The sequence below is a fragment of the Ambystoma mexicanum genome, chromosome 12 (assembly GCF_040938575.1).
Source record: "Ambystoma mexicanum isolate Mex_15411 chromosome 12, UKY_AmexF1_1, whole genome shotgun sequence".
NCBI lineage: Eukaryota > Metazoa > Chordata > Amphibia > Caudata > Ambystomatidae > Ambystoma > Ambystoma mexicanum.
The window spans coordinates 466311325-466332070 of record NC_090936.1 but is presented as its reverse complement, the minus strand read 5'-3'; the positions used below and the strand labels follow the sequence as shown (position 1 = coordinate 466332070).

The window sequence follows — 20746 nt, the reverse complement described above, 5'->3', positions numbered from 1 at the left end:
TATTGGCCTACTTCGAGTATGGCGTCGTACATGCTCGGCTAAATATGTTTTGAATGTACAACCACTGACATAAGCAGAGCCGGAGGAAGGAACCAAAATCGTAACATCATGTCACAGGTGTGGCCTTAAATAAGGACGGGCTTTTGCAACGGATGTTAATGGACAGCTCAATTTACCGGAACACATTACTGTACACACTGCAATGCAACCTACCCCAATACATGTTATATTATAGTTCCATATAGCCCAAGTCATGTTACTGCAAAGAGACACCTGCCCTAGCTCACCTCACTGCACATTGCAATCACCCCCAATGCATGTTACCATGAACCCATATTATTGTAAAGTGCAACCTACTACACCCAACACATGTTAATGCACAGTGCATTATGTCACTCTACCTCAAGCTACACCAACTCATCTTGCTGTGCAGTGCAACCTACCCCAACTCATGTTAGCTTTAAATAAGCCACCTTTCTGCACAGTGCTGCTTACCCGGACTCAATTTACTGTAAGTCTAAGCTCCCACATCTCAAATTACAGAATGGTGCAACTTATGCCAGCTCGTGCTCTGCATGCCCTAACTTGTGTTACCGCAAAGTGGGACCTAACCTATCTCAGTCTTGATCCCTTTCACCTTTCCGTTCCCCCCTCTTCCTTTCATCCGAATCTCATCTTCATCGCTCTCCAACTCACATGAGTCACACAACCAACCCTTGCACACGGGAGCAATGCTTACTGTGAGAAACCAGAAGGTGCCTCCCTTACCAGTCCTCAGGGATCTGTCATCCAGGTGGCCAGGGCACGGCCATCACTATTGGATCCAGACCCTGGGGGTGGACCAGTGCGGGAGGATCACCTGGATGGGGGATCCTTGGGGAGTGGGCGCGAGACACCTAATGGTGAGACACGGTATCCCCCTTCCTTTAAAACCTTTACTCCCTCTTTCCCAATCAAGTACATGAGTTTTGTACCCCGCCTCCCTCCACCCCCTTCCCTGCACAAATGCATATACATTCTCTTTATACGCTGGGGAAAGACAGACTTGAACATGTCCCAGTGCCGTGGTCAGGCAATTGCCTGGAACAACTCACACCTGAATCCCCTTTACTTTCCCCACCTGGATAAAAGGCAGAGCATGGAAACACACTGGGAACAAGGCAAGGAACAAGACAGAGCACACAAAGGAGCAGTCTATTCCAGACCGCAGATGAATCAAGGAAGCCAGATGGAAAGTCACGGAACAAAAGCCAGGAGGGAGATGCCCTTGGGCAGTTTGACAAGTAATCGTTGGCCTGTTGAAAACTCAGAAGTAGCACGTGTGAGCTGGAGAAGTGAGGCCAGAGAATCCTGTAACGCGTGTCCCAGATACCAGGGGCCCTCCTGCCTGACTAGTCGAGTCCGAGGAGAAGTGTAGCCTCCGTGATATCGCCCTTGACTCCATTATCAAAGCCGCAAGCCGAACCTTGTATACAGCCGGTGAGTTGAAGGCAATTGTGTGGACCGGGCTGCGTATGAATGAAGGCTACGGGCAGCAACAAAGTTTCCTATGAAATCGAATGGAAAAGGCGTTTGATGAAAGATGTGAATGAAAAGGGAAAGCCGATGATTGTTTTCTGAACTTTGAGAAGTGAACGCACGATACTAAGTAGCAGAGTGGTCTGGCACTGTGTGTGTGCCCAGTCGAAAGGTCTCTGCCTGAATGTATTCTGCTAACAGAACGTTTGAAATGAGAATATGATTTATGAAGAAGAGAATCGAAGTGGTCCTGCGAGGGTTTAAGTCAAATCCTTTGCACAATCGAAAGTCTTAGGTCTGTAGTGAACTGTGAAAGGAATTGGCGCCTGAGCCCAACAGAGCAGGACTCAAAATGAAAGGTGAAAGTGGTATGAATTGAGAACGGAACCATACAGAGGCCCAAGTCAGACGGAGAGAGAGGCCTATGGTAAATTGTAAAGCGAAATAGGAGTCTGAGCCTGACGGAGGGGGACACAAAGTGGAAGTAAAAGAGGTTTGTTGACTGAAAAGTAAACTCCGGAGGAAAGGAACTTTGAACAATCTTTGTTGAACTTTTGTCTTACGAGGGAGAAGCCTACCTTGATTGAGCAAGAGACATTTGGTTGCGGAGAGCTGTTATATGAACTGGAACCCTGCTCTTGTACTTAGCCGAACTGAAGTGTGTTCCAAGCCCAAGTGTGCTGCCTTGTTTCACGGTGGTGAAAACGTGGGGAAGGGGAACCAACTATCCAGTCATCCTGACATATTGTTTCATGACACACGTTTTGTTATCTACATAATTTCCGACACTGTTCATTGTTTAGAAGTAGGGATTGGCAATAGTTTTTTCAGTATAGGCCCTTTAATTTTCACAAAGACACTTCTAAGACTGCGTTATCTTTATTTTGATGGTTGTAGCTTGTTCCCATCCTTACGATTTAGGTTTAGATAGACGTTTTTCCAACCCCCATTGAAGTTCAATAAACACCCTTAAACTGTGGGCACTTATGTCTGTCTTCTCTGTTTGATACCATCCCTTTCTTACATTACAAACATAATGAGCCTCATTAAAAGTTTGACGGTCCAGAAAAAAAAAGCGGTGGTCATTCTGTTACCGCCACTGTTCCCACACTACCAAATCACAAGTTTTGGGGGAATTGCCACAAACGGAATGACAAAGTGGTAATTCTGCTGCTTTTTTTTATAGAATGTATCTCTAGCTTGATGCAGGACGTAAATCCTCCTCTTTTCTTCCAAAAATCGGTGGAATTACAAATTGGTAATTCAGCAGAAAATCCCCAGTGGAGTCTTTTGGACTCCAGAAAATGGGTACTTACACCACCAACCACCACTTGCAATCCCACAGTAAATCCGCAGGGCCAAATGGCAGTAACCGTAATTCCATTTTGGTGGAATTACCACCAAACTCTTAATGAGGGCTCATATACTATTAAATCAAAACCACCTCTCACAGCTCTAGCACTATCAACACCCACCCCACACACAAACGTCTACCTAGGACTTTGGAGCACTGACTCCTAATTTATCGAATTTAGGCTCTCCTTTCTTGGAAAACCAGGCATTTCCGAGCACTCCTCGCAAATATCCAGTTCATCACTCAGGGCTCGGGTACATCCGGCTTGCAAGCATACCCACTACAATGTTTAAATCCGCCTCTCCTTCTATTCTATTAACAACTCTCGGCTCCCTCTGATCTTTCAGAGTACGTCCAGCGAGGCTGCAAAAATACCAGGACTACACTATACAAGAGCTCTCTGTGTTACATTCGGTTACGTTTTACTTTGTGGTGTAATCTGCTCACATCACTGTACTGTACAGCACAACTTCCGCTAATATATTTTACTGTACAGTGCAACTGACACCACCTTGGGTTGCTGTGAGGTGGATACTATTCCAAGCTTTCTTACTGCACATTGAATGCTTCCCCAACTGTGAAATTGCCCCCAGGTCATCTTATCGCACAGTCCAACCTACCATGACTCCTGTTACTCTAAAGCTTAATGTACAGTTCAAACTACCCCAAATCATGTTATTTATTGTAAAGTAGTTGATCTCTTTTTACTGCACACCCTTGTTAATATAAGGTGAAACCTATCCCAAGGCTTACTACTGTCTAGGTTACATGTCTTTCCATCAAATCTTTTCCAGCGAAAGATAAGTACCATCGAATTTTTCGAACGAAAAAATGTACATTAAATGCATTTTTTTGGGGGGGTCCCCTCCCAACCTCCCGTTTTTAACCCTTAAAAACACACCCCAAACAAAAGTAACCCTTTACCCCATAAAAATATGCATTCGATGCACCTTTTTTTTCGTTGGTAAAATGTTGATGGAAAAACCCCTGATGGAATATTTTTCGATGGAAATTCTGCATACCTACTGTGTACTGCGACCCTATGCCAAATCATCGTACTTTATAATGTTCAAAGTCATATTATCTTTCACTACAAACTTCCACATGTCATGCTACAGGTAGGTGCAACCTACATCAATGAATACTACTGTGCAATGGAACCAACCCCAACTCACTTCCCTGTGCAGTCTTCCTCCCCCCTCCACTCACATTACTGCGCAGTGCAGCCTACCCAATGGCATGTCACTGTAGAGAGTAAGGAACGCGTACTCATGTTATAGTAAAGGGAAAGTGAAACCAACCTCAATGCGCGTTGCTGTGCAGTGGGACCAACCTCAACTCACAGTTTGGCTCAATGTAGCTTCCCTTAGCTTTTCCCAGGATTCAGTGTAACCACCAGAGTCATGTGGACAGACGAAGTGCCCTGCTCACTGGCCTGCCCCATGCCTATGTGAAGTCTCATGCACACAGCTGCCAGCTTCATCAATGGTCCCTCCGACTACAACCACATGATTTCCATCATACCCACCTTGCCAGGCCCGAACCACCTCCCTCCCAGAAGCAGTTCACCTACACCAGCCTGGGGTCGTGGGAGGGTTTGCAGCAAAGAATAGTACCGTGCCTGATACAGGGCTTCACAGAGTTCGTTGCTAAATGTATGGCAAACGCACCCTTTATTTTTCAGTACCCGACAGGCTTACCGTATAGTCTGGCGTATAAGACGACTGGGCGTATAAGACAACCCCCAACTTTTCTAGTTAAAATATAGAGTTTGGGATATACCCGCCCTATAATAAACGACACCCGGTGTATAAGACGACCCCCGACTTTTGAGAAGATTTTCCTGGGTTAAAAAGTCACCTTATATGCCAGAATATACAGTACTATTAATCAGCAAAACTGTCATGGGCCTACCACCAGAACACCTAAGACGCTACTCTAGTTACCCTTGTGTAGAAGATCAGGCATAGTTTTCTCACTAATGCAATATGCATTTACACTTGCAATGCAGCACCTTCTAATACGAGTACAGCGTAAGAACACATGAGCCTGCTTGCACACTTCCACTTAGCATGTATGCACATATATTCTCGTGTAAAGACAATGCATGAGCCGTACAACAAATGTATTTATTTATTTGCATTTGTATAGCGCGCATCGGCCCTAGGGCATCGTGGCGCTTTTAAGGATACTTGCTTAGACAAAGAGCATAGCTTATAGGGTTACAAGAGCATACAGCAGTTTAGACATACATTTCAGTTACGGATTGGGCAATTAACATGGAGGAATCCACAGGTCAGGTAAGGTATGTCTGAAGTGTCTAAGGTGGCTGGCCTAGTGGAATAGTTGAGTTTTCAGAAACTTGCGGAAGGCTGAGCGTGAGGTCTCTTTCCTGAGTGTTGGTGGTAGTGCATTCCAATTTTGTGGTGCTAAGACTGCAAAGCTGGCGCCTCCAGCTTTGGCTCTTTTAAAGGTTGGGATGGCGAGCAGGTTGCAGTGTTGGGTGCATGTAGGTCTTTCTGAAGTGGCGCGGTGAATGTTTTCTGAGAGGTACGGAGGTGCTGTGTTTGCTAGGCAGGCGTGTGTAATGGAAAGGGCTTTGAATAGGATGCGCTCTCTGACTGGGAGCCAATGGGCGTCTTTCCTGGCTTGGGAGATGTGCTCCCTTTTTGGAATGCTGAGGGCTGCCCTGAGGGCGTTGTTTTGAGTGGTTTGGAGTTTCTTTAAGTTCTTAGCTGAGGTGCCTAAGAAGAGGACTTTGCAGTAGTCCAATCTAGCCCCTACTGTGACTCATGGCTATGGCTATGGAGCTAATGAAGACGAACAAGAAGCAGTTCCTAACATAAGCAAACAATCCAACATTCGATTCTTCTGTGTGCTTAGCCATCTAGCATATTATATGGTCAAACATAGAAAATGTACATGCAGTGCTGTTTGGAAAGGTGAGTTAGTAGTCACGTGATGCTGTTCCAGAAACCGCAAACCTATCAGAAAAGGTGCAGCTGGAACCTATCAAAAACTCATTGCTACTAAAAATTAAAATACAAAAAGCAATCGAAGGCCAAGTTAAAAATACAGGACTAAAATAATATCACGCCACCCTATTATCCACCAGATACAAATATGAGATCTCCATACTGGCTAGCAAGACATACAAGGGGCAGCAAATGCTTTTGAATGTACTATGCCTGAACGTGTACCATAACTTGGCTGAGTGTTTCTCAAACATTAGTGAGCAGCCAGAAAGCGAACATTACAAAAATAATATCACGCCACCCTATTATCCACTAGATGCAAATATGAGATCTCCATACTGGCTAGCAAGACATACAAGGGCAGCAAATACTTTTGAATGTACTATGCCTGAACGTGTACCACAACTTGGCTGAGTGTTTCTCAAACATTAGTGAGCAGTCAGAAAGCGAACATGACAAAAAAGCATGGGCACTCTAAATCCTTATTCAAGACCATGTACAATGCAAACAGGAAAACATGTTGCTTGAAAGTGTGAATGCAGGAATGCAAGTTCTGGGAGCAACAATAAAAACACACATTATAACATCTCAAAAATATAAAGCCAGGGTGAGGACGACAGGCAGATCTCTGGCTCAGCTGGCCATCTGGTCAGCAGTTGGCCCTCAAGTCGTCTGGCCTCACCCATGTTAGCTCTGCCAAGGATGTACTCCTGCTCTCTAACTCTCTGGCATCATCTCTGACCTCCTCACCAGAATATGCCCAATGTATCGATTTTGCGCAGTCCTAAGTGTTACATGATTTCCACTAGCCTTTCTCGCTATACTCTTGACAGGGGTCAGAGCACTCTCACATCTCCACCCACCAGAAATAATGGCCCCACAAGAGGCTTCAATAGAAACATTAGCTTGAATTCATAGAGCATAAAAGCAATCGAATTAATGTCCATATAATAGGCTTCAATGGTAGCACCAGCTAAAATGGGTAGCAGAAATGTATTTCCACCTAAAAGAGTGCAAAATACTTCACCTTAGCAAGCTTCAATAGGAGCAGTAGGTCAGATGTTTTGGACTACAACCTGATGGGCGTTAAATGCCCAAAACAAAATAAATAATATTTTGCATTTAAATGTATGTATGAACCTTAGGGATGCCGCTTTCCCCGGAAATTACTTCCATAGGGGCAATACAGTTCATGAGTAGGTTGTGTTTACAAAGGGGGTGGGTGTCTAATTGAGGGAAAGTCCAGGGAGGAAACCTATGTACAATGTTAAGAAAGAAAACACGTGTGGCATAATCCGGGGGGGTAGGCTGGTGTCAGTAAGTGAGCAGTGGCAAGGGGTTGGGGTACCGCTTCTCTGGCTTACAAGTGGAATGTAAGTCTGGTGTTGAACAATGCTACTCATGGACCAGCTATAATTTCAGGGGAGAGGGAATTTCAGTGAAAAGGAGCAGGGGAAGGAGCAGGAGGATACACTTGGGGTGGCGGGCGGAGAGGACAGAACGATTGTGGTGAGAATAGAAATGCAGGCTTTGAGAGGCAGAGTAGAGAGAGATGCAGTTAGCGAGGTTACAGGGTGGGGGGGGAGACGCGGAAACGATTTGCAGACAAGGAGCAGTAACCTGGAGAGTATGCCTTTGCATTGAAAGCCACCCAGCAGGGGAGTGGAGGCAGGGGATGATCAGGGTAGGCTGCACAGATTGCGGGTAGCAAATCAGAGAACTTTATGTCGAGGAGAGAAGAAATCGAGGAGGAGATCAAGGAGAAGGCTCAAATAGAATTTACACTCATGGGTAGAGAATGGGTTTGGGGCAACTGATGGTTGAGGTTGGGGTGCAATTTGTTGAGTAGATTAATCCTAGCAGCAGTGGCTCTGATGAATTGGTAGAATCTTCGGTCATTGCCAAAGAGGTCACCAAAGTTGCAAGCCTAGGGTGGTGAGGTGGAGAAGTAAGGGGTGAAAGAAGTGGGGGATGGGAGAGTGGGGTTAGCATTGGAGGTAGAGAGAAAGATGGCTCCCGTGTAGGAGGGATTAAGCATTAGACAGGGCAAGCCAATCCAGATAGCAGGGGGAGGGAAAGTAGAAGAAACATGTGGATGTCAATAACAAAATGGGTGGCAGTGAAAGCCAAGGGATGAGATGAGTTTGCCAAGAGAGGAGTTGCAGAGAGTAAAGAGGAGTGGGCTGATCCCTGGGGCAATTCCAGAAGGAGGAGAGTGAGAGAAGAGGTATTAGGAGTTCTGCGAGATGAAGGAGTGGTCCTAGAGAAAAGAGGGCACCCTGTCAAGTGCAGTGTCCTGGAAGCCAAGCATGGAGAGGGGCTAAAGGCGGGACGCGTCACCCATTGTATTGAAGGGTGTGGAGGGGTTGAGTAGTACAGAGATGGAGCAGAGACGAACATGGAGAGCACTGGTTTGAGATCAGTTTTGGTGGAGTGTCTGCTATGGATGTCTGTTTGAACGGGTGCACCCAGTGAGTGATCCGCTTGGAGGGGTGCACGCAGTGAGTGATCCACTTGGAGGGGTGCACGCAGCAGAGAGATCCTCAAGGTAGTCGATGTTATAGTTGAAGATCACTCTCTCTTGGATTTCAGATTAGTGATAGTGGAGAGTGATCTGTCTGTAAAAGTAAAGGTTTTTAGGGTCAGCCATGGGTTTCCTAATTATGGGGATGACAGTGGCTATTTTGTAGCAGGCAGGGAGGACGCCATTGGGTAAGGATGGAATGTAGGGGGAGGAAAGGTAGGAGGTGAAAGGAGTGAGCTATTTGATAGTTTGTGATGTGAACAGTCCAAAGGGATCACAAGAGGTGTTCGTGGAGTGAAGGATATGTAGGAGTTTGGCAGGGAGCTGGGAGGTAAGTATAAGAGGGAGATGGGAGGTGGGAAGAAGAAGCAAGGGGCTGAAGAGATAGGAGGGTGGAGAACATGTCACATAGTTTGGTGGTTTTGTAGGAGAAGAAGGAGGCAAAGTCATCAGTGTAGAGGGGAGGATAACGACCATTTGGAAGGGGAAGCACAGTCTGAGAGTAAGGTCAGTATAGTAAGCAAATCTGCCAAATTGAGAGCATTTATGAGGGCAAGGGCAGAAACATTAAAGGGCAGTGAAATACTAGGGGAGATTCTGGGACTAACGGACATGGGGAAGACACATGGTTCCCTTCAGCTGCTGTATGGTTGATACAATTCAGTGATGAGGGGTAGGTGGGGTGAGCAGAGGTGGGATCAGGATAATCACAGTCAATAGAGGTGCTAAATGCATTAGAATTCAGTGATGAGGGGTAGGTGGAGTGAGCAGAGGTGGGATCAGGATAATCACAGCCAATAGAGGTGCTAAATGCATTGTTGAACTCTGTGAGGGAGAGTTCAGTGGAGTGGGTGAGTGAAGGAGAGAGAGCTTTGAGAAAGGACTTGTATTGGTCCAGGTATGGGGTCACCAGGTTATGTTTGAACTTCCTTTTAGTGATCAGTGAATGAGGAGGGAGGGGGGGCTGAAACAGTGAAGTGAATAAGCGAGTGGGTAGAGCTAGTGGTGTCAAAACAGAGAGCTAGTGGAATATAGGAAGATGATATCCAGGGAGTGTCTGCAGGTGTCAGCTTCTCTTTCTGTGAGGCTGGTACAGGCTGCACTCATCCACTGTGTGGAGATCAACCACCCTAGTTCTTGCAGATGAATAGAGGAATGCGGCTGCGGGAGTGGCGGCAATAGAGTGAGGTAACCTTCCATGCCGAGTCCTACATGTGTAGAAAGGATTTCCCAGTGCAGCTAAGGTACTGCAAAAAAACAGCTTTGACTGCAGTTTTGGCGAGGTGAGGGAGAATTCTTCTCAGGATCATGTGATCTTCCGTAATCTAAGCCAACACCCAATAATGACCAAATGCACTAAGGAGAACGAGTGCATGAAAACAGTACTTGCATATTTCCAGACAACAAGAACATAAGTTGGCTGCATAAGTCTATTTGATGCATCATAACGTCACCAACCAGATGGGTCACCAGCAAGAATTCTAGGCAACATTTTTAATGACACCGTATTAATCAAAACAATTAGTCAAAAACTCAGATAGGTTCATAACAGCGTCTTACCTGTGCCATGTCATCCAAACAGTTGAAAATGTACTTTCTTGCCTCCTTCGACTTAATCCCAGTTTCTGTTTCATGGTCATCCGGTGTCTGCATAAGACATAAGCAGCGAGGTCAGCTTCATTGCTCTAAACACCAGTGTCACTGATGCCCAAATATACAAGCCGAGGCCGCTCCCCTAATAGTTCATTGTGACTTGGCAGGAGTGAGTGAACCATTCTTTATCACACATGCTATGTGCCAATTCCAAAGAACCTTTTACTGAACGCCGTCTAACGTGCTATTTTGTAAGGAGGGCCCTTTTAAGATTTGCACCCATCTACTAGTCTTGATTACCGGACATCATGTGCTCAAACTCAAGACGACTGCAAATGCAACAGCAAAACAGCAAAACCAATGAGACAATTTGGCAGCACCCTGCAACTGCATCTGCTGGCCTTCCTGGCACTCGAACTGGACCTCCCTAACCCCTGAGAAGGCTGTGTGAACCATGGCCTACTTTGTGTGTGAGCGTTTTTAGCAAGAAGGGAGTTTGGCATGCACTCTTACCTTTAGCCTCCACAGTGGATAGGGCGAGCCGGTGTCCCTGTTGAAGAACCTGCTAGTCTTGGTGCCAGCACTTAGGAGATACTCTGCCGGCAAGCCCTGTGTTTGTGAGATGTAGCGGATCTGAAAGGGAAGTTAAGAGAAAGATCAGTGCACTTTGCTGATGTGTGCATTCCAAGCCACAGTCACAGATACCACAACAGTTCTGCACAGCTTCAGTGTCATACACTGCTCCAAATGTATGCTTTTTTACACAGATTTAAAGTCGCAAATGTAGCCATTTTGTTGTGATTGAGGTGTGCCACTGACAACCACTTTCTTGTATTGTTTCGCCTCGGCTCCTGTTTCTTTGGCCTAACTCCAGACACAACAACAACACATCACTTAGCGCCCCCAAAGGAGAGGCATGGGGCCGTCATTGTGTAATTCCAGTGCCACTGTAGAAGGGCCTCCACTCACATGGTCCTAGCCCCTGTACATACCAGAGCACCCCCCTACTGTGAGCGATATTAGATACCTCCACTGGCCTGCCGGAGTGGATGCATGTCCTAAGGTGAAGTCATTCAGCACATAGATGTTCTTGCAGGACTCCTTGTTTAGGTGAGGATTAGGTATGCCACCTTCTCAGCACAACTGGGTCATTAGCAGAGGGTTAAGATTTCCAGCGTGATGGCCTATGAAGAGGAAGGGTTTATGGTCATTTTATCTAAAACCATTGCATCTAATGCCATTCCAGCAACATTTTTCCATCTAAAAAATATCCATCTAATGCATTTTTTTGGGGGTGGGGGACTTCTCACACCCAACCCCGTTTTTTACCCTTTAAAATACACCTGGACAAAAGGTAACCCTTTACCCCCCAAAAACATGCATTAGATGGAAATATTTTTGATGGAAACATTTCGATGGAATGGTATTAGATGGAATGGGTTTAGATGAATTGACTACATACCAAGAGGAAACATTACTTACCTGTAACAAATGTTTTGCTGCTTGATATCTGTTGTAAATTCACATGATCTGCATAATCCTGCCATCGAGTGGTTGGGAATTAATAGCATCTTGTTTTATTAGTCAGAAAACATGGGTAAAGCACCATTGCTTCAGATCTCTAGCCTGGCAGACATTATAACCAACAGACCCACACAGCTAGCCTGACACCTATGCTTGAGAAAACAGAGAACGATTGGTCCAATGCGTTCTGGATGCAATAAACCCGTTTCAGTGCACCCTGCTATTAGAGGATTGTTTCATGATTTGTGGTCACATGTGAAGACTTATTAGCCACTAAATAATCCTAAAACGTGGAAACGTGAAAAAAAGACCACAATCCTGACGCCGACATCTGACATGCAAGCTATGCAGGTAGATCCCAGCCAGGAGGTCCACATAACTGCTGACTTCCTATTCCTGGACTTCGTTAGTATAGGTTGTGGACCACCACATGTATAAATTAACCACTGGCATCAAAGCAATCGACACCTGCAGCCATTCACAGCCATCCGATAACGTGGCCATCAACAGGGGGTTTGAGCGGTGGACGGGGGTTATACCCTACGGCAAACTGAAAGCTCAACTAGATTCAAAAGTCCACCTTGCATTTGTTCCTGCGAGTTTGAGAGCCTGCACCACTGTCTCAAAGCTCTTCAGCAACGGTGTCTCCCTGTTCCACAGCAGCGCCGCTGCATTCCACAAAAGAATGTTGCTCCAAGATTTTGACAGTGCTGGCAATAGAAACCGAGGCAACTTCTATTCTGTGAAGGGGGGTAGGATCCCATGGTTCCTAGATTTATAATAACCTGCATTTACATTAGATCTGTGACCCATATGCCAAGGTCTTCACAAGCGCATATGCCCTCTCTGTGCTCAGATCCATACTACAGAACATTATTACAAATTTAAGCAATTCTTTTTTTTTACAAAGGTTGTTTGGGATTTTTATATAGCGCTGCACTTCTTTTGAAGGCGCATAGTTGTGTTTTGTCCAAATACGATGCAGGCATTGTCAGTTTGGGATCGTTGAAGTTTAATGACATGTTTGGCCTGAAAACCTGCAAAGCTTTTGCTGCAATAGTCACAGCAGTATGTTGCGATCGGGAGGACTAAGGCAAATCTTTGACAACGAAACCAAAATTGAGGACCAGGCCCCTGCAAAGGCTTCTTAGAGAGCGTGTTGACCTGTGGCATAAAGCACTATATTAAGTAAAACCAAAGCCCAACCTTTTGCACTTTCTGAGGGATTGGGAAGCTGAGGGTCTTGGGCAGTAGGTCCCATTAAAGGCCACCAGTTGAAAAGAAGTATAGTGGGGTTTGTCTAGCCCTGGGGTGCACAACATACGGCCCGGGAGCCATATGCGGCCCACGGTATTGTGCTTTGCGGGCCCCCTGAAGAGCAGGACTTTCATAATGAAGTGCAGCCCACTTCAAGAAAAAGAAAACAAAGCTGGCCGCACTTCATTATGAAAGTCTGTTGCTGGCATAGGTGAGGCGTCCCAGGAGGGGGGTAATTGCCTTATCTAATTGATGGCCTGTTCCCCTCCTCCCAGACCTCAGGCAAAGAACTCTTTGCAAGGGCCTTAAAGGTGCTCCTTAGTCTAGCCATCATTCGCGCCTAGCAGACTCCATTTGCACTGCCTGTGTTCTTTCATCTGGCCTGAAAGGGACACCACGGGAAGCAATGGGCCATGAATATCACTGGGGTGGGGGCTATCACTGATAAAAGCAGGCTATGTACATGGTGGGCACACTTTAGTTTACCAAATATGCAATTTACACTGGTAAAAAAAAACAAAATACATTTCCAAACTGAAACATGCTTCTGGAATTTACATTCATTTGTGTCCTTTGAAATGTGTTTATTTTTTTTTGTCTGTCACAAATACCCTGTTTTTGTCCTTTCCTTTGTGTTTTTTCACAGGATACATTTCTAAAGCTGCTATATGCTTGTCAAGCTGCGTAATCACAAATAAATGCTTCTTTTGCACTGACAGCAGTTATCAGGAAATTAAACTGTGGGATCATGGGTGCCAATTTTTGATTTTCACTGCGTGAGCAAAAATTCCCCCACCCTCACCCTGAATATAAGCAAGCTAGCAGCCCAACATATCCCCTGGCTGCATCCATTTTATAGCACTTATTTTTATAAGGAATTGCAAAGTCATAGGATTTGCAGCCAGTTTTAAATATATAACATTTTAGCAACAGTCACTCAACCTGCTGAGCTACCCCAGTAGCTTTCTTCTGTAGCAGCTGTCTATGAGTCATTAATGTATTCAAAAATCACCATTACCAACAGTGCAGTTCATGTCCATGACTTCAAAGTCAACAGTATTTCATCTCCATCCACACCGACCCTGTGCATACATTCTTTGACGCTGCACCAGTGGCACTTCTCCATAATGGGCAAGGTTGCACCAACCCACGGCTCTAGACAGAGAGGAAGGGGGAGGCTGTTCCAGAGTAGGGAGCCAGCCGAGGAAAGAGATCGGCCACCAGCTTGCTGTTTAGAGAAGCGCTTGACACGCAGAGAGTTGGCACTGGAGCAGCATAGAGATCTGGAGGGAGAGTATTTGGTGAGAGCCTATTGTAGATACCATGGTCCCCAGCCCCAGAAAGCCTTATGGATGATGCAGGGGGATTTGAATTTAATCCTTGCAGCAACCAGGAGCCAGTGGAGACATTTTAGGGCTGGAGAGATGTGGTCCCCGGGGTTGAGGCCAAGGATAAGTCTTGCAGCTCATTGGATTTTATCCAGTGAGCCATGTAAAAAAGGGGCATTTTGCTTCCCCAACCTTGCATGGCCCATTGGGGATGCTGGGTGATGAACTGCATGTGTGTATGTATGGGGGGGGCTCCTGCACCTCCTACCACATACAAAGGGAGATGGGCTCTTAGCCATCAGCGCTCCGGCTCTTGGGTTCATGTGCACGAACCAGGAAGCGCTCTTTGCTTCTTTTTTATGCTACGCAGGTGCTGTAGCACTGGGAGGAAACATCAGGACCAGGGCAGAAGGTACTTTAATTTAAATTATGTATGTCATTGTGTGTGCTTGCGTTTTAAAATTATTCCCGGGATGGTGCGGGGGAAGACCCCCTGCCACCCCGAACACCTCTTAATTGGTTTGGGCTCACTTGCTACGCTCCATCACACTGGCATATTTGGGGGAAATATTTACACCCCTCCAATTTAGTACACAATTTTATCAACACTAGTGCTATAAAGCATGGTAATAAGAAGTATAGAAAAAAAACTATATTGGTTATATTTTCTTTCCATGGCCTGTACTCACCACCTTTGTATGATGCTTCAAATAAAAGTATTGTAAAGAGAACATTCATCAATTGTCCCAGTGACAAAGCAATGTTGATAGTGGGTATTGAAGTCTTTTGTGGCAGTACTTCTGAAAGCAGAGGCGTTTTGTGGTGGCGTGTGGAGTCATGTAGTCAATGTGGGCAGATCACTCATCAGCCACATCTGCCCATCTCTTTTTCACCTGCAGGATAGCCAGTTCTGTTAGGTTACTGCTGCTGGGCGTGCGGGATGATTCTGTTCTCACACTATTGATAACATGTTGAAGCCCGGGGCAAATTCAGTTTTTCTTCTGGCTTGTTAATAACGTGTACTACAGAATTGAAAGCACAAATAGCAATAAAGACAAGAAGTACACCTCAAAATGCCCATTTGTACCCCCACATACTTACTATAAATGTCTGAGGGGGGGTCGTAAATTCACCACGTGCCCCGCCCGGCTACCCCACACAAACAATCTGGCCCCCGGTAGATAGCTTGTAAGGTACATTTGGCCCTCTGGCAAAACTAGTTGTGCACCCCTGGTCTAGCCCAAGAGAAGGACCTCTGGTTGCAACGTATTGAAACCCAGTGGGCCAGATTCTCAAAAAGTAGCGCAAATGAAAGGAGTGCAGCGAATAAGCTAGTTTGATTTGAGCGACCTGGTTCTCGAAGGTGACCTGGTCATATCAGGAGGGGCTGGACAGTGGCGTAGGAGGCATGCGCTGTTCAGGCCCCTTGCATACATTAGTGTCAGGAACGCGCTCCCGACACTAATGCATGGCAGGCCCACAGCAACCACGTGGTTGTTGGGTGCGCATTTCACCAAGACGTGCCCTGAAAAAAAAAAGCATTTTCATCCCTAATTCGGGGATGGAAAGGCAAGTGTGACAGCCACAGTATAACCCGAGACTGCAGCACTTTAATAACATCATGACTGATTGAATGAGCCTGTCATTATTTGTGCCTCCCTTTGTGCCTGTTGCCACAGGCGCAGTGGGATGCCCCTCGTTTCTGAGCATTTAAAAGCGCATCCCATCTGTGAATTCGGGCTGCGCTTTTAAATGGGCAGCAACGCCCCCTGATAAGCGCAAATGACTGATAAAGGGCTTCTGAATGAGCGCATCAAAGAAGTGTCACCTGCTTTAGGGAAATATGGCTGTGAAACAGATGGCCATTTGCTGGGCGACCTTCCTCTCAAGTTGGCCTGTGTTTAGTGTTGACTCTGGGATTAGATTCATAGAGAACTTTTCTTTGGGCCAATAGCGTCTTCTAGACTTGCTTATATGGTTGTGAGCAATCTGCCATAAGACCATTTTTGTCCGTTTCATGTATAATTTCCAGTAAATAAATAAATAAACAAATAGGGATTGAAGTTTCAGTGAGAAAGTTGCAGAACCTTACCTGTTATTCATTTTCAAGAAAAAGCCTAAATGGGCCAAGCACCTTCGTGCTTATCCCACATCCCTAAATGCGCGTTTTGCCAGTTGAATTCAATGTTTTCAACCTAGGTTTTGGAAGCAGTAGAGGGGTCCAAGAATAGTGCACAGGTCTGTATGTAAGAGGAGTTCTTCCCGTATACTCAATTTGGTAGAATCGGTCGTTTGACTAGGAAGACTGTCTGGAAGTTGCTGAGGTGGCTTTGGTCTTTTCATCAGGTAAAAAGTGACTTGGTGAGGACTATCATGAGAACCTACATGAAGCAGTGTAGGCCAGACCGTGTGATACTGCACTGAACATTTCTCGGATTTCCGGGTCCGTTATGGGTTCTTCCAAGGGTGCGCCAAAGGCATACTTCAGTTCTTGGGAAATGGATCCGATGGTAAGAGCAGTGCTCCAGATAAGATTTGGAAGTGGGAGTATTTTACTCCCCATTTTTTAAAGTTGGGACTAGATTTTTTTAGGGAATAAAAATGTAATTCAAATTCCCAATCAGAGTATTTTATAAGCGAGTAAAACATGTTTTAATCGGAAAACAGAAATGTTTTTGTAATAACTATTTCTTTGCACCTAGTATATTCGTGCACATTAAAAGATTCATGTTTACTTCTTCCGATCAGGAATTTATAATGGTAGTTCCTTAGCATGGTACTACGTGCACTACTGGTCCAAACATATTCATGGAGCTGTGTGGGTGAAAACGGGGGCACAAGGTTCTACGTGTCTGTTTCCCATTTCTTGTCTGGAGCATTTTTACTCCTTATTCTCGCTTTTTGGGAGTATGTGCCTACTGCTAGGGAGTAAAAGTGGCTGATACACCCCTTATCTGCAGGGCTGGGTAAGAGGTGCTTTTATTAGCAGGACGTGAGCGCTATCAGGGTAGTCCAGGTTGACCAATTTGATTCTGCAGGTGTCCAGGGGCCAAAGGTTGTTTACAAGTGAACACGATCTTTGCTACCTTCCGTACTTATTCAAAGGTTGAACCAGTAGGAAACTGAGTAGTATGAACCAGCAGTGATGAATATGTGAGGTGAATTTTAGGTCAGAGCCGAGTCTGCAAGCAGGAAGCATCCAGTGGGTATGTTGAAGCAAAGGGTCCCAATTTCCTTGTTAGGGTATCACACTAGGCCATGAGATACATTTTGAGAAGAACCTATCGAAGAGACACATTGAAATGGTGACACGAGGTTAAATAAAAAATAGAAGAGCTATGTGGATGAGTTTTCTGCTTCGCTCATTTGAGTATAGGTGTGTGCATTTCTAGTCCTGCACAGAGCATGATAGGTCCTCGAGGGTGTATCCCACATGTCACTTGGTCCTTGGGATGGTCTGATCTTATCAGTTCAGTTCTCACAGGTCATCTGCGAACTGAGTGTTGGAGGTAGATTTGCTATATTTCATATTTTGGGGTTTTATAAGCAAGGCATCTCCCTCTGGCACTTTTAAGACAGGGCAGAGCCTTCCTCTACTAACAAAAAAAGAACCCACACTTGATCGAGAGGATGCAGTAATCTACTGACCCATCACACACTTGCCTTCTCGTCAGGCAACTCATAAAAACACCAAGTATTGCTATCCAGTTCCACAAAAGAACTGTGGTAATTAAACTCCTTCCGGACTAGCAGGCACGGTTCCATCCAGGATGCAGCACTGAAACAAACACCATACAAGACACTGATGAATAAATATTGATTCCATTCATTTAGTCAGAGCAAAGACAACCATAAAACCCTTCTGAAAATCCTTGCTACATGAGTGTTCCAAAGAAACAGTACTTCACCTATTCACCTCATACCCTGCCAAATGGCATCCGCTCATCCACATGGAAACCAGTCATTCTCATCAACGTTTGAATACCTCTGGTGTAACCCAAGGAGCACACTTTCATCTACAATATTCAGTCTTAAAATGAGACCCAATAGGGTTACTACTCTTTCCTCAACTTTAAAATCAACCAATATGCACATACCACTCATCTGTACCCGAAGAACTCCTATGACAAGAAGATCCATCTCGTCAAACACTGCGTCTCACTCAATCAGGCACGAGTGTCATACAATAACCTCAATCTAAACCAAGGAAAGATAGAATGTTGCCTCCTTTGTAATCACCTAAACAAGCAGTTATGTATTGTTATTCAATCTCCCGTATCGTTCGAGAGAGTGCCCAGCAATCCCGAACCATACGGGAGTACGTTTGTCACTGCCATCCCTGGAGCAGTGTGCAGCTGAGCCTGGGGGTCTCCTGAAAAAAACCTACTCTCCTTACCTTACCCCGCTGCTCATTCACCTGTCACTGAAAGGCACAGGAGACCCTACACTCTAGATTAGGGTATTACCGTAATAATTCATCTCGGAAAGAAAATCCAGAGGAAACAATTCTCAAAAAAGGCGTATTAAGGATTTTATTATACCCAATACATTTTTTCTTTGTGAATTTAGTCACGAATTAATCTGCACTGTAGCAATTTTTATTTTACATAGCAGGAATATTTTAAAAACATCACAGTTTGATAAAATTCATCCTATTAAATCATACAACCATTTACCCGCATTCATACAACATCCATTCAAAAGCTCATACACCTCATCAACAAATACAAGGTAAAAACATAAATATAACAATTCCTCCACAATTTCATAATTATACAATCAATTTTTGTGCAAAACAACGCATAGTGCAAGGCCACAATACATTTTTAAGTGGTCAGCAGCAACAACACTTAATGCATGACCATAGTAGATTTTGAAAGCAGTGGTCAGCAATCAGGATAGGCCAAACAGAATCTTCATAAGCGGCCTTATCCTAGGTTTTTCTCGACCGGTTTCGACGTGTGAAAGATGGTTTAATACGTCTTCATCAGGAGATTAAGGGTAGTTGTCTTGTCAATTGTGATAGGAGTCAATCCATTCAGTAAATTTTGTGCGAAACAGAATCACTGTCATACGACTTGGCAATGTTCTGATAGACGATCCTGCAAGGCAGATGGCTAGAAATGGGCTCACATCTGCAGAGAGCATCCCACGGAGTGCATCGCCGCTACTCGAGCGGGACCCAGAGTTCGTTGTTAGCTCCGGTCATCTGTACCACGTCCAAATGGAAGGGAGACGCGCATCATTCACAAAATTTTGGCGACGAGCAGTTCAATGGCAGGAGAGGCGGCAACCATGGCGGAGACCCACGTGTGCGTGTAGTTGAAGGTTGAGTGGTTGGAAGCTGCATGGCAGTACAAGGTGATGTGGGTCTCGCAGGGCCTCTTCATGAGCTCCACGGCAGCTGTGGGACACAGGCGAGTCCCTCTCTGGACGGGGACGCTGAGGTTTGGGGCTTGGCTCATGCTGCAGAGAGTGGTGGCTAGTGCCTGGGCAATGGTGCCACACGCTAGAGGAAAAGACCCTCGGGCGTGTTGTGATTGCACCCATATTGACTCCGGCTGTGTGTACCGCCATCTTGGTGGTGGCAGTAGTTGGCCTGCATCAAGCACAATCCTCCTCATCTCAGTACTTGTGTTGAAGATTACGGTGGGCACTCATCTTTCTCGTCCCAGTACTTTTGGGTAACAAGTCTGCAAGACGGCTTATATTGGGTGGCCTGCAATGAACGCCATCCTCTTCGTCTCAGTACTTGTGGAGAAGACCACATTGGATTCCTACCAAGTTTACCTCAGGGTAATCGGGGGAGTAAAATTCGATGATGACTTGAGGGAGACTTCTCTCCTAAACTGCATAGGGGCAGAGGCACTACAGATTTTATGCACTCTGCTTGGAGTGACCAATTTGGCTGGTGAATCAAGCACGGTAAGAAGGTATGAGACAGCCCTGGCAAAACTTGAGAAACATTTTGGAAACAAAACCATTGTTGTATTGGAAAGGTATTATTTCTTCACTAGGAAACTGAAAAAAAGGAAATCTGTGGATAGCTAGGTTGCAGCTTTGAGAGGTCGGATTGTCACTTGCAAGTTTACGGGTGTAACTGACGAATACCTGAGGGATAAACTTGTGCTCCACATTGGTGACCTGAACATCCAGCAAAGGTTGTGGCAAGCAAAGGATCCTACACTGGAACATGCCATTGACATTGCCAGGACAATGGAATTAGGGAGCAAATGGCAGTCCAGCACGAGTCCACTGCTCAGGAAGTGAAAACTATAGAGAATGAGGGAGACACCGACAGTGATGACATCCCTGTGTACTTGGTCAAGAAGGGATCGGCGTCTGTACCACAGCACACATTGAAAACAAGTCCCCCTTTGGAATTGTACAAGCAGCAAGCACCCAAGGTGCTCATCCACAATGGAGATGTCACAAGTGCGAATGTAGCAGACACCCGAATGGTAAGAAAGAATGTCCTGCCGCTACTGCAGAATGTTTCCGATGTGGTGTGGTTGGACACTATGGAAGAGTGTGCAAAAGTGCCAAGGGGAGAAACAGTATTAAAGCTTTCTCACAGTTTCTGATGTCGACCCTGTCCATATACTCACAGCCGGCCCTAGGGGTAAGAGGGGAAGGTGGGTTAGCATGGAGATAAATAACATTCTATTGGATG

General features: G+C 45.5%; 1 protein-coding gene across 5 annotated transcripts in view; it reads right to left on the bottom strand.

The window, feature by feature from the left end:
* HIPK2 (homeodomain interacting protein kinase 2) overlaps positions 1-20746 on the bottom strand; it is a 668258-nt gene that overhangs the window by 189322 nt on the left and 458190 nt on the right. For all 5 annotated transcript variants that reach the window (XM_069628730.1, XM_069628733.1, XM_069628732.1 and 2 more), the window contains exons 4-5: positions 10478-10597; positions 9932-10018 (exon numbers count right to left, since the gene is read on the bottom strand). In XM_069628730.1, coding sequence (XP_069484831.1) covers positions 9932-10018; positions 10478-10597 — 207 coding nt within the window. The remainder of the gene's footprint in view (positions 1-9931; positions 10019-10477; positions 10598-20746) is intronic.